Raw genomic sequence first — 15415 nt, forward strand, 5'->3', positions numbered from 1 at the left:
CTTTGAATGTATGAATATTCCCAGCTCCGTATTGAAATGGTTGAAAGTTAATGTTGTGAGACTAACCTGTGCCGAGCTGTGGTCAAGTAGAGGGACCTTGAATAGAGCCGTGTTCATACCTGTGAAGAATGTGGTGCTGAGGGCGGATAGCAAAGGAGAAGACAGGGAACAGAGTGTCCGGGGTGTAGCTTAGTGGTAGGGTGTTTGAAAGGGTGTTCAAAATGTCTGGATTCCGCCCTCAGTGTGAGAGGAACCCAGTGCTCTGTGGTAAACTGTATGCTTAGAGTCTCAAATCCCTCAGTTTAATTCTCCAAAGTCCCTATACCTTGGAGCCTTCTGTGGTGGTGTATCTGCTGTTCTGGCCCTCATGAGATGGAGGGAGGACAGTCAGGAATTCAAACTCACCCTTGGCTACTTAGTGAACTACTTGGTGGCTGACAACTGCTTGTGATTCCAGCCCTGGGGGTGGCGTGGGGGGGGGGACCCAACACCCTCTTCTGGCCTTTGTCGGAAACTTCAAGTACACAGTACACATAGATGAGCAGGCGCACACACACACATCATTAAAAATAATATTTAATAATAATAAAAAAAATTAAAACTGGGATAGAAATGCACCCTTGTTGGTCAGGTGCTTGCCTAACATCCGTGAGGCCCCAGGTTCTAGCCTCAGCACCACAGAAACCAGTGTGCTGTGGAAAAGCTCTATCTCCAGCCCTCAGGGACTGAAGTAGAGGAGCCAAGGTCATTTCTGCTATATAACAAGTCTGAGCACACAAACTTTATGAGTCCTTGTCTCAAACAAGCAAAGAGAACAGGGAAGTGAGGATGTGGAGGGGCGGGCTCTGACTGAGGGGGGACGAGGACGGCCACAGACAGGAACTTGGAAGGCTCGCTATGTCCTTCCTTCTAATGGTAACTGATTGACCGATACATTCATTCGGTTTTTGAGACAGGGGCTCACCATGTAGCATGAGCTGGCCTGAACCTCGGTGTGTAGACAGACCATGGTCCAGAGCTCACAGAGATAAGCCTGTCTCTATCTTCTCATGGATAGAATTAAAGGATGCAACACCAAGCCGGCTGTTCATTTTCAGCAGGACCTTGCTAAGCTGCCAGGCTGGCCTGGGAGTTCTGGATCCAAATGGCCCTCCTGTTTCACTCTCCTGTGTGCCTGGGAAAATCATATCTGCAGCTAGGCAGATGATGGTAGTTGCCTATAATCTCAGTGGCGGGAGGTGGGTGTATGGAACAGAGACAGGAGGATCTGAGTTCAAGGCCAGCCTGTGCTACATGAGACCCTCGTGTAGCTTCAAAAAAAAAACCAAAACAAAACAAAACAAAGGTTAAGAATGTAGCTCAACGGCAGAGTGATTGTATAGCACGCAGGAGGCCTGGACTCCACAGCTCCTGGATTCTCAGGCTCACAGCTGAGGAAGGAGGGCTAATGAGGCCAGCCTGGTCTACAAAGTGAGTTCCAGGACAGCCAGGGCTATACAGAGAAACCCTGTCTCGAAAAACAAACAAACAAACAAAAAGTTAGTTGGCTATGTATTGGACTAAGATAGAAGGGAGGGCTGGAGAGATGGCTTAGCAGGTAATAATGGGACCTGCCATCAAGTGGAACCTGTTGTGTGTGATCCCTGGGTCCCACATGGTGGAAGGAGAGAGCAGACCCCCCACAAGGTAACCTTCAACAGCCCAACAGGGCTGCAGCTGCCTATATGCATACACCTGCATTTTAACCTTGATGACACACCCATTCTGGAGACAAAGCATTGTTTTATTGAATAGCAGTGACAGTAAGACTCTTGACTTAAAGGAAAACCTGTTCTCAAGAAACTCTACCCTAAAAGGGCCTGGCTGTGGGATCAGTTGGTGTGAGCCTACTTCTTTCCTGAAAGTAAGTCCCTTGGTTCCCCTTCCCTCTCTGCCAGAGTACCAGGGCAGAGAAGCTGCCGTGGGTGAGGTCCTCACAGGGCCCACCCACCACGCCTGCAGATGCCTCCTCCCTCACACCCGTTAGGGGACAAGCAGGACGCTTGTGGTGTTCAGGGTCTGGGTCGCCTTGGGAGGCTGGTCTTAAAGAGTGATTTTCCAGAGGCTTCCACATATATGATGCTCATTTCTTTGGGGCTTATCTCCACATGTGTGAAGCCGCCCAGGGAGTCCTCAGATCCATAGTGAAAACGCAAGTAGCCGTTGGGGACCTTTCGTTGATGTCGCACAGAGGGATCCATGAAGTTGCCGGCCCCACTCAGCACATAGCCCACACCGTTCTCGTCCTGAAGATACTGGGGGCAAAGAATACAAGGTTGGTCCGGAATAGGTCTAGCCCTGGCTACATAGCCGAGGTGGGTAGCCTCTCTTTGCTTCAGTTTCCCTGGTCTGCTGAAGTCGAGCCTACTTCAAAGGCACGCCTGGGAGTTACTTTAGCATTTAGGGACCCTTTTGGTTTTGGCGGTGTTGAGAATGAAATCCATGGCTTCCTGCTTGGTAGGCAAGCACTCTGAGTCCCAGTCTCAGCCCTCACTAGGCAGGGGCTCTGCCACTGAGCCACGCCCCCAGCCCCTCCCTGGGGGATTCTAGGCAGGGGCTCTGACACTGAGCAACGCCCCCAGCCCCTCCCTGGGGGATTCTAGGCAGGGGCTTTGCCACTGAGCCACGCCCCCAGCCCCTCCCTGGGGGATTCTAGGCAGGGGCTCTGCCACTGAGCCACGCCCCCAGCCCCTCACTGGGGGATTCTAATCCAGTATTCTGCGGAGCCCCTCTGAACAAGAGGGCAGCCATGTAACGCCTTGCAGTATAGTTAAGAATTCCTTGCCCGATTCCCCATCCACAGAGTCCTCACCTGCAGGTTGTGGTCATGTCCACACAGGTAGGCAGTGACCCCGTATGTGGCTAACAATGGTCGCAAGTTCTTGACAAGGCAGCGCGTGGGTCCGTGTTCAGCGATGGACCAGATGGGGTAGTGGCCGGCCACCAAAACGTAGTCCTCCTTGGCTGCTGCCAACTGCTTTTTGAGCCAGGACATCTGAGTGCGGGCCACTCCCAGGTCTCGTGGCATTTTGGGCTGCTGACTGGCAAAGTCATCCGAGTTGCCACACAGCATCACTGTGTCCAGCATAAAGATGGCCACAGTTATGTTTGTATGTGGAATTTTGAAGCGCAAACGGTAGTAAGGGCTGGGGAAGTTCCTGTGGAGGGAACAGAAGTTGTGGGCAAAACATTTTAAGCAGAGACACACTAAAGTTGGTTCTGGCCAAAGGACCTCCCGTTTTTATTTTTTTAGAAAAATCTTAAACACATTTCTTTTTAGTTGTGAGCTACCATGGGTGCTAGGAATTAAAGCCAGAGGCAAAGGACCTCTTTTTATAGTGTGTGTGTATTCACATATATTCACGTTTGCACATGTGCACAGAAATCAGGGTCAGGTCAGGAACAATAGTTGTTGTTCCTTAAGACCCACTCATCTTGAGTTTCCTGATGTATTTCTTTATGTGTGGTGTGGTGGACACACCCATACATCCATGGAAGCCACACAGGGGGCTTAGTGTCCTCTGTCACTTTCTACTGTGTTCACTGAACACAAGGTCTCTTGTTGACCCTGGCGTGTATCCCATCCCCAGACTAGCCTGGAAACCAGAAAGCCCCTTCATCCTCCTGTCTCCCTTACCACCCCACCGACTTTTTTGTTCCTTTGTTTGTTTGTTTGTTTCCATTTTTTATTATTAGGATGCGTGGGTAAGGGTCAGAGGACAACGTTTGGTAATGGATTTTCTTTTCATGGTGGGTTCCCAGGATTGAACTTGGGTCCTTAGGTTTACAAGGCAAGTGCTTTTGTATCCACTGAGCCACTTGGCTCGCTTATCCCTCAACCTTGCTTTCTGATCAACCTTGCTTTCTGAGACAGGGCATCTCACTGAGCTGTGGGGTCACGGATTCGGCTAGGCTGGCTGGCGGCTGAACCCCAGGATGCTCTGTCCCTGCCCCCCGCCCCCAGCACGGATTCAGGCATGTGCTGCCACGCTGCTTTTTACACAGGCTGTGGACTGACCTCAGGTCTTTGTGTTTGCTTAACAAGCGCTTTCCTGACTGAGCTCCTCTGCCTCAAAAGGCTTCTTTGGCTAGGCACTATGGCACATATCTGCCACCTCAATACTTTGGAGGCTGAGGCAAGAGAATCTTAAATTTTTGAGACCATCTAAGACCACATAACAAGATCCCATCTCAAAAACAAGCAGCTGAATGTAGGGGTGTTTGTGTGAAATCCTACCCCTTGGGAGTTGGAGACGGCAGGGTCAGGAGTAAGATTATCCTTGGCTACATAGCCAGTTCAAGGCCAGCCTGGGCTACACAATACCCTGTTTAAACAAAACCAAACCCAGACCTTCTGAGGGCAGTGAGAAAAGCGCCCGCTGCCTGATGACCTAAACTCCATCCCGGCAGCCACACAGGAGAAGGAGAAAACATTTCATAATCTGTCCTCTGGCCTGTGCACATGGGCTGTGCCCCCCCCCCCCCGGGCCCCCAATAACTAACGCACACACACACAGACACACACAAACCAAAAGCCAAAGGAACTCTTTGTCTCTGAGTGACAGTCTCTTCAGGGAAAGAGGGAAGGCTTACCAGCGCTTGGAGATCTTAGAGTATGCAATCTGTGCGGAGACGTTGCCAAGGTGATCATGGTTTCCAGCCAGCACATACCAGGGGATGTTGCGAAGGGCACGGTCAGAGAACACGTCCTCAAAGGTCTCCTGTGACAGACAGTAAGGGCATCCCTCCTCTGGAGTCAACAGCCACTCTGCGGCTTCCACCAAATCAGAAATCAAGGGCAAGGGAACTATCGGGAGCCTGAGGTACCCGAAGGCGTCCTTCTGCCTTCTGTCCTCCCCAGAGGAAGGTCCCAGTGTGGAGTGACCTCACTGCTGTCACCTCTGACCCTGCTGTTGAGCACATACCTGGAACCTCTTGTCACTGGCATCGTGCACTCCAGTGAAGTAGAAATTGTCCCCCAGAGACATGATGAAGTCAGCGCCCATCGTCTGCACGGTTCTGGCGATTTCTTTGGCATTGGCCATTTCCCGGGCTGTGTGGAATGGGGCATTGGGGACCCCTCCCCAGTCGCCCACAGCCACAAATCTCAGGGTGGGAGTGGGAGCTGTACCGTGGGTCAGGAGTGGGAGCCACATAATTTGGAGGCCCAGCAGCACCACCCATGAATCCATCTGTGAGGAAGAGAGGGAGTCCGGAGTCTCTGGTGAGGACAGAGAGCGAGACCCTGGTCCAAGCAAAGAAAGACTAGCCTACTGAGCCTGGTCTCACGGTGCATGCCTATAAACTCAGGCACCACCATGGAGGTGGAACAACTGGACCAGAAGTTCAAGGCCAGCCTCAGCTACATTGGAAGTTTGGAAAATGGAAACAGAAAGTCTGAGATAAGAAAGACATAAGACTGGTCTTAACTCAAGTTACACACACACACACACACCCTAGCCATCTACAGATGTCAGTTCCACAGACACACCAGTAGCAATTGGGCCTGCAAGGAGCTGAGGAGCTGGGAAGGTGGACCCCACAGGCCTCTTCCACCTCGCTCCTCCGACACTCACCCTGGAGGAAGCACAGGTGGTCAGAGAGGCTGCAAGAGGCAATTAAGCTCCTGCACCAGAAGCGGTGATCACCGAGTCTTTATTCTCTGGGGCAGAAGTGCATCATTGGGAAAGATGATGCATTTTCTCCGAGGATCGTCCAGAAGCCCTCCCCTTGGGTCATGTGAGCACTGGACTTCCCCAGAACTGGAAATGGGGCTGGGGCGGGGGCACCCAGGCCAGACTGAGCCGTGAGAAGTTTCTCGAAGCCAGCAGTCAGCCAGGGTCTGATGGTAATGTGTACTGGGCATCTGTAGGTCCCGAGTTTGACTGTTCACTGCGCTGAGGCTGTTCTAGGCTGAACATCTGTGTTCTCACACTCTTGGCCATCTGTAACTCGCTGTCACTTTTTCTGGGTGGGTGTCTGGACTCTAGCATGGGATCCTCAGTGGCTTGCCTGTGACATACACTCCAATTATTTTTTTCTTTGTTTGTTTTGAGACAGTGTCTCAAGAAGCCCAGGCTATCCCTAACTTCCTCCCTAGGTAGCCAAAGATGAGCCACTTCCAAGTGTTGGAATTACAGGCCTAAATAATTCCTCTGTGGCGCCCATGTAACAGCCCCCTGTCTCGTCTGTGTTTTTTAAGTCCTGCTGTATCCCTAGTGCAAATTGTGTATCTGGAGTCATCTAAGTGTGGGACTGTCTCCGAGTTCCCCCTCGCCATCATAAACAGCAGCAATAACTGCCTTTTCCAGGAAGTTCTGTCCACACTCTTCCATGGCCTTTCCCACACCCGGTTTCCAGCCTGAGGAACTACCAGAAGGCACACACCACGTGGCTGGCTGTAGCCTTTTGACCTTGGCACCTACAGCAGTCAGCTGCAGGCTGTTTTGACCGCAGAGCCCAGCGCTGTGGTAGGTGTGGCCAGTTTCCCACCTCCTCCCCTCCCTCCTTAGCTTCACACGCCGCCCATTCTTTCCAGACTCGTTCCTTGAACACTCACCACCAACCTCTCCGGTCCCTGCAAGCTCGGATTCTGGAATCTCTCGTTCCGTGCTTTGCATAAAGGCTCAGAGAGGGTCAGCGACTCACCCCAGGTCACCCAGCGAAGAGTTTGCCTTGCATTCCCCACTCGCACCTCTCAGTAGAGGCGAACAGGAAGGAAGTGGGGTGGCCCCAACAGACAGAGACCCCTCCCCCGTGGGAGGCAGAGCAAGGGCCTGGCGGGCGAGTCTCACCTTGGCGGTGGGTCCAGGACAAGCTGTGCTACCCAACTGAGCTGCGGATTCGCGGCGGGTCGCTCCGGGCTGCACGAGTTGGGAAGAGGCGGCGCGGGCCAGCCTTCGCCCACGGCTCCCTGCCTGCCCTACAGAGTCCAGAGTTGCAGAGGGCGGGTGCCTCGGTTTCCCCGCCCCAATCCTGCCTCAGCCATTACCTGGCGCCTCGCCTCCAAGGTTCAGAGTCCCAGGAGTTAAGGGAGACCCGGGACCTGATTTCAGTACCACCTGCCTTCGACTTTTGGGGTGCTCACAGCCTCTGGTGGCCGCGCTGGGGAGGTCCAGCCTGGGACTGAGCCAGGCTCGGTCTTCTGGTCTTTAAAATGGGTGAGAAGGTACCAGGCTGGCAGGTCAGAGGTGGAGGGCTTGCCTGGCCCCAGAGCGGCTCGGGTTCCATCCCAGCAGTGGGTTTGGGGCGCGCGGGGGCGGGGAGGGGATTTGACTGTGCTATCTGTGCCAGATAACAGCCAGCTGTAAAACAGGCCTTCAAGATTGATCGGGAGAGAAGGAATTTAGGCAGAGAGGGACCCAGAGGGGCGGAGCAAAGCCATCCTCTTCCGCACACTGCAGGTCTTTCCTGTTATTTCAAACAAGAAATTTTGCCGGTTTGCAGGGAGGCTGGGGTGTGACTCAGTTGGTAGAGTGCGTGCCAACACGTACGGAGCCCTAGGTCACAGATGCAGGCCGGTATACACGAGGTGCGCAGTGTAACCCTGGGCCGTGGAGGTCAGAGGGTCAGGAGTTCATGAGAAATCTCAGCTCCATAGCAAGTTCAAGACCTGAGACTGTCTCATTCATAAATAAAGAGGTTGTCCTTAGAATTCCACAAAATAAAGCTGGGCCAGAATGGGACTCGCTTCTTTAATCCCATCACTCGAGAGGCGGAAGCAGATCTCTTGAGTTAAAAGGCGGCCTGATCAATATAGCAAGTTCCAGGATATCCACAGCTACACAGAGAAACCCTGTCTCTAAAAACAAAACAAAAACTAAACCGAACAACAAAGGAATCCCAAAGAATAAAGTCTGGCGATGGGCCTTAGAGACGGCTCAGAGAATGGCTCAGAGCGGCACTTCCTGGCAAGACTTGAGAGCCCGAGTTCCATCAGGTGGAAGGAGAGCACTGGCTCCCAAAAGTCCTCTGACCTCCACATCTGGGTTGTTGCCCTACCAATAATAAGTAAGTAAATAAATGTAATAAAGATTTAAAGAGTCCTGGTGTGGTAGATCATGTCTGTTAATGGCAGGAGGATTGTAGTGAGTTTGAGACAACTGGGCTAAATAGGGAGGACTGGGTCAGCCTGGGCTAAAGTATGAGATCCTGTCTAAAAAAATACACTTCCCAAAAAATGAATTCCTGAGAAAAAGAACATAATCCCAGGGGGTGTTATCTTTCACATGCCCAGTACACTCATAACTGTATGCTGCTCCAGTGGTTATCTCTCACATAACCCAGTGCACTCATAACTGTATGCTGCTCCGTGGTTATCTCTCACATAACCCAGTGCACTCATAACTGTACACTGCTCCAGTGGTTATCTCTCACATAACCCAGTGCACTCATAACTGTACACTGCTCCAGTGGTTATCTCTCATATAACCCAGTGCACTCATAACTGTATGCTGCTTTTGCAGAGGACCAGGTTTGGTTCCCAGGACACATGCATGGAGGCTCACAACTGCCTGTAACTTCAGCTCCAGGTCAACTGATGCCTCTGCTGGCCTCTGAAGGCACCTGCACTTGTGTGCATATAGACTCACACAGGCACCTGCACAAGTGAAAAGAATAAATCTACACCCTCCTAGAGACCTGCTGGTAGTTAACAGGTACTGAAGGATGGAGAGGCAGTTTCTTCAGTGGTGAGATTCCCATGCTCCTGTAAGCAAGCCTTAGGAAACTCACGCATGCGTGCGCGCACACACACAGTACACACATGCATGCATGCATGCACACATGTTCACAATCACTACACAATCACACAACGACATGGAAGCAGATAGGATTGGGAAGACTTTTTTGTATTGTCTTTTTTTTTTTTTTAAAGATTTATTTATTTATTATATGTAAGTACACTGTAGCTGTCTTCAGACACTCCAGAAGAGGGCACCAGATCTCGTTAAGGATGGTTGTGAGCCACCATGTGGTTGCTGGGATTTGAACTCTGGACCTTCGGAAGAGCAGTCGGGTGCTCTTACCCACTGAGCCATCTCACCAGCCCCTTGGGAAGACTTTTGCAGGGGAGCCTGAGATCATCCCTGGAGCCCATGTCAAAGTGGAGGGAGAGAAACATCTGTACAAAGTTCTCTTCTGCCGGGCGTGGTGGCGCACGCCTTTAGTCCCAGCACTCGGGAGGCAGAGGCAGGTGGATTTCTGAGTTCGAGGCCAGCCTGGTCTACAAAGTGAGTTCCAGGACAGCCAGGGCTATACAGAGAAACCCTGTCTCAAAAAAAAAAAAAAAAAAAAAAAAAAAGTTCTCTTCTGATTGCTACAGTTTTGTTTTGTTTGTTTGTTTGTTTTGTTTTTAAAGACAGTGTCTCAATGTGTAGCTCTAGCTGTTCTGGAATTGGATAGGTAGATCAGACTGCCCTTGAACTCACAGAGCTATGTCTGCCTCTGCTTCTAGAGTGCTGGGAGTAGAGACCACTGTGCCTGACTGACCTCCACAGTCTTTCCATAGCATCCACATGAGCCCACACATATATCATGCACACAAACATTAAAATTTAAAAAATCCTGAAGTAGAAGAGGGTAGATGCACACCACACACACAGAAGTCTTCATCTGATGTCTCAATGATGTCATGTAGCTTTGAGTTAATGTGTGAGCTCCCCCACCCCTCCTACCCCTCATTCCCCATCCCCTACCACCCCCCCACACACACACACACACTTCCTGTGTGCCTCTCCCTGAACTGCATAGCTGGCACTGATGAGATAGGTATGGTAAGAGGGCTCAGTGTATAAAAGTGCTTGTTGACAAAGATGAGGGAAGGACAGATAGACCGGGCCTCCAAGTCCTGTACACACATACCTATGTATGCCGTGCACACGGTGATGAAGTTAAGCGAATGGGCACAGACCGAGCTGGGCAAGGTGGCCACACCTGGGATCCCAGCACTGGGAAGGCAGAAGTCAGAGGACCATGAACTTCAGGCCAACATCAGCCTCAGAGCCAGAGACTGCATAAAAAAGAGAACAAACAGGTTGGAGCCTGAGGCGACCAAAGAGCCAGCTGTGGAGCCTGAGTATGGTGGGAATTCCAGGCCACCAGGAGGACACTCCTGGAAAGCTGGTAAAATCTACAGACATTTTAGGGACCAGGCTGCCCTCATTCCCCATGGAGTTGGGGATGACTTTGAACTCCTGGGCTTCCAGAGCACTGAGGTTATGGATCAGTGTCACAAAGCCTGCTCGTTTGTTTGTTTGTTTGCTTGCTTTTAGGCAGTGTCGCAGGAACTCACTAGGTAGACCTAGCTGGCCTCAAATATCCAGAGCCTGGCTTGCCTCTCAAGCGCTGGGACCAGAGGCGTGCTCCTCATGCTGTGCTCTGCTTATTGTAGTTTTTTGAGATTAGGATTTGTGGTTAGTCCAGGCTGCCCTGGAACTCCTGGCCTCAAGCAATCCTCCTGCTTCACCCTTTCAAGGAGCAGAGACAACAGGCATGTTAGCCCCATGCCCCAGCTGGCAGGCGAGTACCACTGTGCCCCAGCTGGCAGGCATGTACCACCGTGCCCCAGCGGGCTCAAAGTCTAGTCACTTTTCTGTGCTTTAATTTGCCTTCAGAGAAAAACGGGCTACCATTTCATAATTGTCTTTTTGTTTTTAACTTTAATGACCTGAATTTGATTTAAACTCACTAGATAGCAGAGGCTGGCCTTGAACTCCCGATCTTCCTGCCTCCACCTCCCTAGTGCCAGGAGCAAGGAAGAGCAACCATGCAGGCTCCCCATCTACTCCACCCCACCCTGCACTGTCAGCCTCAGAGCTCCTCTCTGCTGTATCTGCTCCCTTCCTCCTCCTGCCTGTTCTCTTCCCACTGTCCTCCCAACATGGCTTCTCTGACTTACCTTCTCAGGAGCTGCTGACCTCTGACCTTTGACCTCAGGGCCTTTGCCCTCAATGTTCCACTTACTTGTAGGCTCTTCCTCCACTGGTGCTCCAGAGTTCCTCCTGCCCTGCCTCTCCCTTGACTTTCTCTCTTTCTCTGCCTCCCCTCGGCAGCCAGCGAGAGCTGGCTGTGGACCTAGGGTCTCTTGATCTACCACTGAGCCACACCCGAGTGCCCAGACTTATCATTTTGTCGTAGCTTTTTCTGTAGCACATTATCAATGCCTGGCCAGTGTCTTGTGTATTTATCTTCTTTTTCCTTTCTCTCCACCTGCTTGGCTGTCTCACGATAACCTTTTCTGCTTGTGAGGTTTGTTTCTTTGTTTCTTTGGGTGTTTTGTTGTGTTTTGCATTTGAAACAGGGTTTCACATAGCGCAGGGTGGCCTGGAACTTTGTGTAGCTAAGGATGCCTGTCTTCTGGTCCTCCTGGCTGCAGTTATAGCGGGAAGAATGGACAGCATTCCATTCTTTCTCTGTGGCATCTCTGGCTGTGCCTCTAGCATCTATCAGGAGTGCACAGGATGAGGCGAAGCCTTTTGAACATTCTGTTCTCTCCATCCTCCATCAAGTCTGAATATGCAGCCCTACTTACTGGTCCCCCCTTAACTCCTTCACAAAGGTTCTCTGGGGGAGCAGAACCGAAGTGTGTGTGTGTGTGTGTGTGTGTATGTATTTAAGGGGATTTCATAGCTGAAGAGGTGGCTCAGTGGTTAAGAGCACTGGCTGTTCTTCCAGAAGGCTGAGTTTATGGTGGAAACTCCAGTTCCAGGGGATCTGATACCCTCTTCTGACCTCCACAGGCATCAGGCTTACATACAGTACACATACATACATACATGCAGCCAAACACTCACCTACAGAAAATAAATCTTAAAAAGTAAAATAAAAACACCCAAACCAGACTGGGGTAGCTCACATGATGGGGGCTTGCTATGGCAACAGTGGCTGTCTCACTCCGGGGAGGGTGAGAACCAGGTAGCTGCTTCAGTGCACGAGACTGAATGCCTCAGAAGTCCCAACCTGGTGGTGAATTCCTGGGCAGCCACTGGCCTATGGAAGGTGGAGGAAGTTGGGTTCCAGTGTTAGTGAAGGACAAATATGGCAGTGACAGCAGGGGCAATAGGCAGTCAAAAGAAGGAGAGGCAGGTGGGAGGGAGGCCGGGCAGGAAGGTGGGAGGGCAGGCAGGCAGCTTTCCAGATCTGGGCCACCACAGGAAGGCACCACCCATCCAGGTGAGAGAAGGGTATTCCTCCCCCCCCCACCCACTCTGATAACCCTTCCTGAAAGCACAGGTTCGTTCAGAGGAGTCACATCTTGGTCCAGTTCCCATCAGGTTGACTTGAAGGGTTCATTTTTCGTATCCCATTTTATCTCCACTTAGAAACTAGGCCGTGAACCATTTGCTCTCTATTCCAGGTGAAAGGTATTCTGCCTCTGCAGTTCTGCAGCTGACCCACCAGACTGAGTCACTTTAAGGCCGGCTTCTGAAGCCTCGGGTCAGCACCTCAAAGCGACACAGCGGGAGGCCAGGTTGAGGTAGGGGACTGTGCTTCTCTGCCCTTTGTTCTCAGGCCTTGAACGACTCTCAGAGCGTGTGTGTTCACATGGTAATAAACCTGTGAGTCAGCACTTAAATTCAGTCCTAAGTTGAATAAGAGGCTATAACAGCGAATGCCTGCGTGCCTATGCACTAGGAGCAACGGTCTGACTCCACTTTCACCATTTGTTACTGGCTTGCAGGGTCATGGAAAAGTTTGAGACTGTAACTAAGCGGTCCTTAAAGATGCGTTTAGACAAACCCAGCCCGTATCTTATCTCCCGTGTCTGCACCGGGGGCCCTGGGACGCATATCTTCTTTATTACCTTCCACTGATGATGCCTGCAAACCCTCGGAATGCACCCGAAGTTTTAGAAGTCTGCTGTTATCTCAGAAGCAATTAAGCAGTCCCATTATAAAAGGTCTTTGCACACCTTCTGAGTCTTTCTTCAGCGATTCTAGGACTCTCACAGACTGTCAATCGAATTGACTGTCAAAGATAGCCATCACACTTCGACTGGAGTCTACTGCCTCCTGCCAGCTTGACTGTATTCCAAAAGTGTTTCATTTGTTCCCCCACTCCCCTCACTGGCCCCAGGCAGGGTCTCATGTTCCCCAGGCTGACCTCTAACGTACTGTGTAGCTGAGGCTGGCCTTAAACTCCTGATCTTCCTGTTTATGCCTCCGAAGTGCTGGGATGACAGGCAATTGTCACATCCCAGTCCCCCTCACCTCCAATTCACAAGAGCGAGTAGGCTCAGATGCTAATCCGATGGATTTTCCGTCTGGAAAGTAAGGGCCTACCCAGCTTGGCATAGAAGCAACAGAGTAATTTTCTTTTCTTTTCTTTCTTTCTTTTTTTTTTTGTTTTTTCGAGACAGGGTTTCTCTCTATAGCCCTGGCTGTACTGGAACTCACTTCGAACTCAGAAATCTGCCTGCCTCTGCCTCCCAAGTGCTGTGACTAAAGGCGTGCACCACCACACCTGGCTGAGTAGTTTTCATTTTAACTAAAGGTTTGAAGAAAACTGTCTCCAAAGGTGTATTTTATTTATTCAGTTGTAACTTATTTTACGGAGATAAAGTCTGGCTTATAGGGCAAGCTGTCCTGAAACTCACAATCCCCCTGCCTCTGCCCTAATGCTGGGTTGTTCAGGTTTTTTGTTATTGTCATTGTTGTTTGTTTTTTTTAATTTTTTCAGTATTGGAGATGGAGCTCAGGGCCTTGAACACTGTAAGCAACCACTCTAGCTCTGAAGTGACCTCTCCGTCCCTCTTTCCTTCCCTCCTTAGTAAAGGGACATCAGCATCTAGAAGTCCTGTAACTGATGCTTTGGTCTGCTCACTGCTGCCCCACGTGGCCAGCATTGGAACTGTAATCAATGTGATAATCCAGATTTGTTCTAATGAACTAATGAACACTGAGTGCTAGGCTGGAGCTGGTGGGACAAAGCATATCCTATAGTAGAACCAGCCAAGCCTGGAGTGGTGGTATAAGCTGCCATCCCACTCATGAGTAGGTAGAAGCAGGGGAGGCAGGAGACCAAGGTTATCCCCTTGTGATTCAAGGCCAACCTGGGCTACTTGACATACTGTTTCAAAACACGAAAGACGTTAGGCATGTGCAGTCTGTCTTTGACCCTTTGAGTCCAGTGCTTGGGAGGCAGAGTCAGGAGCGTCTCTGTGAGTTAGAGGCCAGCTGGGTCTACATAATGGCAGGGATACACAATGAGATTCTAAGAGAGAGGAGGGGGGGAGGTAGAGAAGAGGGAGGGGAGAAAGGAGGGAGGAAAAGCAGAAGCAAGCAGGCAAGCAACATGGCTCACTGGACAAAAGTGCTTGCTGCTAAATCTGAGACCTTAGTTCAAGGTCTTGTGGTAGAAGGAAAAATTACTTGCAAATTGTCCTCTGAGCTCCATATGATCTTTGTGGTACACACACACACACACACACCACACCCCTAAAATACACATACATACATACATAAAAGTAAATTTAAAAAGACCCCCCCCCAAAACTAAAGCCATTGAACACAAGTTTCCTCCCCGCACACTTTCCCAAGAGCTCCCCCACGAGTAAAGCCCATATTCACCTCATGTGCCTGTCCTAGTGAACAGGCCTTCAGCCTCCAGTTCCTGGACACTTGGCCCAGTTCCGTATCTTTCCCATCTGTCACCTGCTCACACTTTCCTAGGATTCCCCAGTGCTCGGGCCAGCAAGTTCTTCAGCCTGAAGCTGAGGCTGTAAGACCCGTCCACATCTGACTTACTGCTACAGACAACCTTAGTCACAGGGGCTGACTCTGCTCTTCCGACTGAGGGCCCACATGGAATGAAGACAAATTCCGGGCAGTGGGAAGACAGCTTTACAATAAGTTATTTTGAGGCAGGATCGGCTGTGGTCCAGGCTGGCCTTGGGCTCCCCGTGACCTGATCTCTCCTGCTTCCCCTCGGTGCTGGGGTGACAGTCTGGTTTCTACGGTGCTGGGGAGTGGAACCCAAGGCTACATGCATACTAGGTGACTTAGTTAGGATTTCAATTGGTTTGATAAAACACTATGACAAAAAGCTACTTGGGGAGGGAAGGGTTTATTCCATGTACACTCGAGGCAATGATGCACAGTGGGCATTAAAGGCATGTGCCATCATACCTGGGCTCCATCAGTCATACCCAAGCACAGCCCTGAAGTTTTCTGACTCACTCTCTCATTGGCCGGCCAGTGAGCCCCTGGGACCTTAGCTGTCTCCAGGTCCTCATCCCCAGTAAGGCTTAGAGAAGTGGACCGCCTCCGTGTCCAGTTTTATTACTATTAATATTTATTTTAAATTATGCATGTATGTGTGTGCATGGATCTGTGCACATGAGTCCATAAGCAGCCATCTGATCTCTTTTTTTTTTTTT

The 15415-nt window shown here is 50.8% G+C and overlaps 1 protein-coding gene across 2 annotated transcripts; it reads right to left on the reverse strand.

Annotated features, from left to right (window-relative positions):
- Positions 1-1762: 1762 nt before the first annotated feature.
- Acp5 (acid phosphatase 5, tartrate resistant) lies at positions 1763-6980 on the reverse strand. Of its 2 annotated transcripts, none has more exons than XM_021172205.2 (5): positions 6834-6980; positions 4965-5231; positions 4633-4760; positions 2852-3197; positions 1763-2294 (listed from the first exon to the last, which is right to left on the reverse strand). In XM_021172205.2, the coding sequence occupies exons 2-5, from the start codon at positions 5229-5231 to the stop codon at positions 2052-2054; spliced, it is 984 nt and encodes a 327-aa protein (XP_021027864.1). In that variant the 5' UTR covers positions 6834-6980; the 3' UTR covers positions 1763-2051. The 2 variants fall into 2 exon arrangements, with proteins under 2 accessions (XP_021027864.1, XP_021027865.1); XM_021172206.2 differs by lacking the exon at positions 6834-6980 and adding an exon at positions 5616-5718.
- Between the last annotated feature and the right edge of the window lie 8435 nt (positions 6981-15415).

The sequence above is a fragment of the Mus caroli genome, chromosome 9 (assembly GCF_900094665.2).
Source record: "Mus caroli chromosome 9, CAROLI_EIJ_v1.1, whole genome shotgun sequence".
NCBI classification, from domain to species: domain Eukaryota; kingdom Metazoa; phylum Chordata; class Mammalia; order Rodentia; family Muridae; genus Mus; species Mus caroli.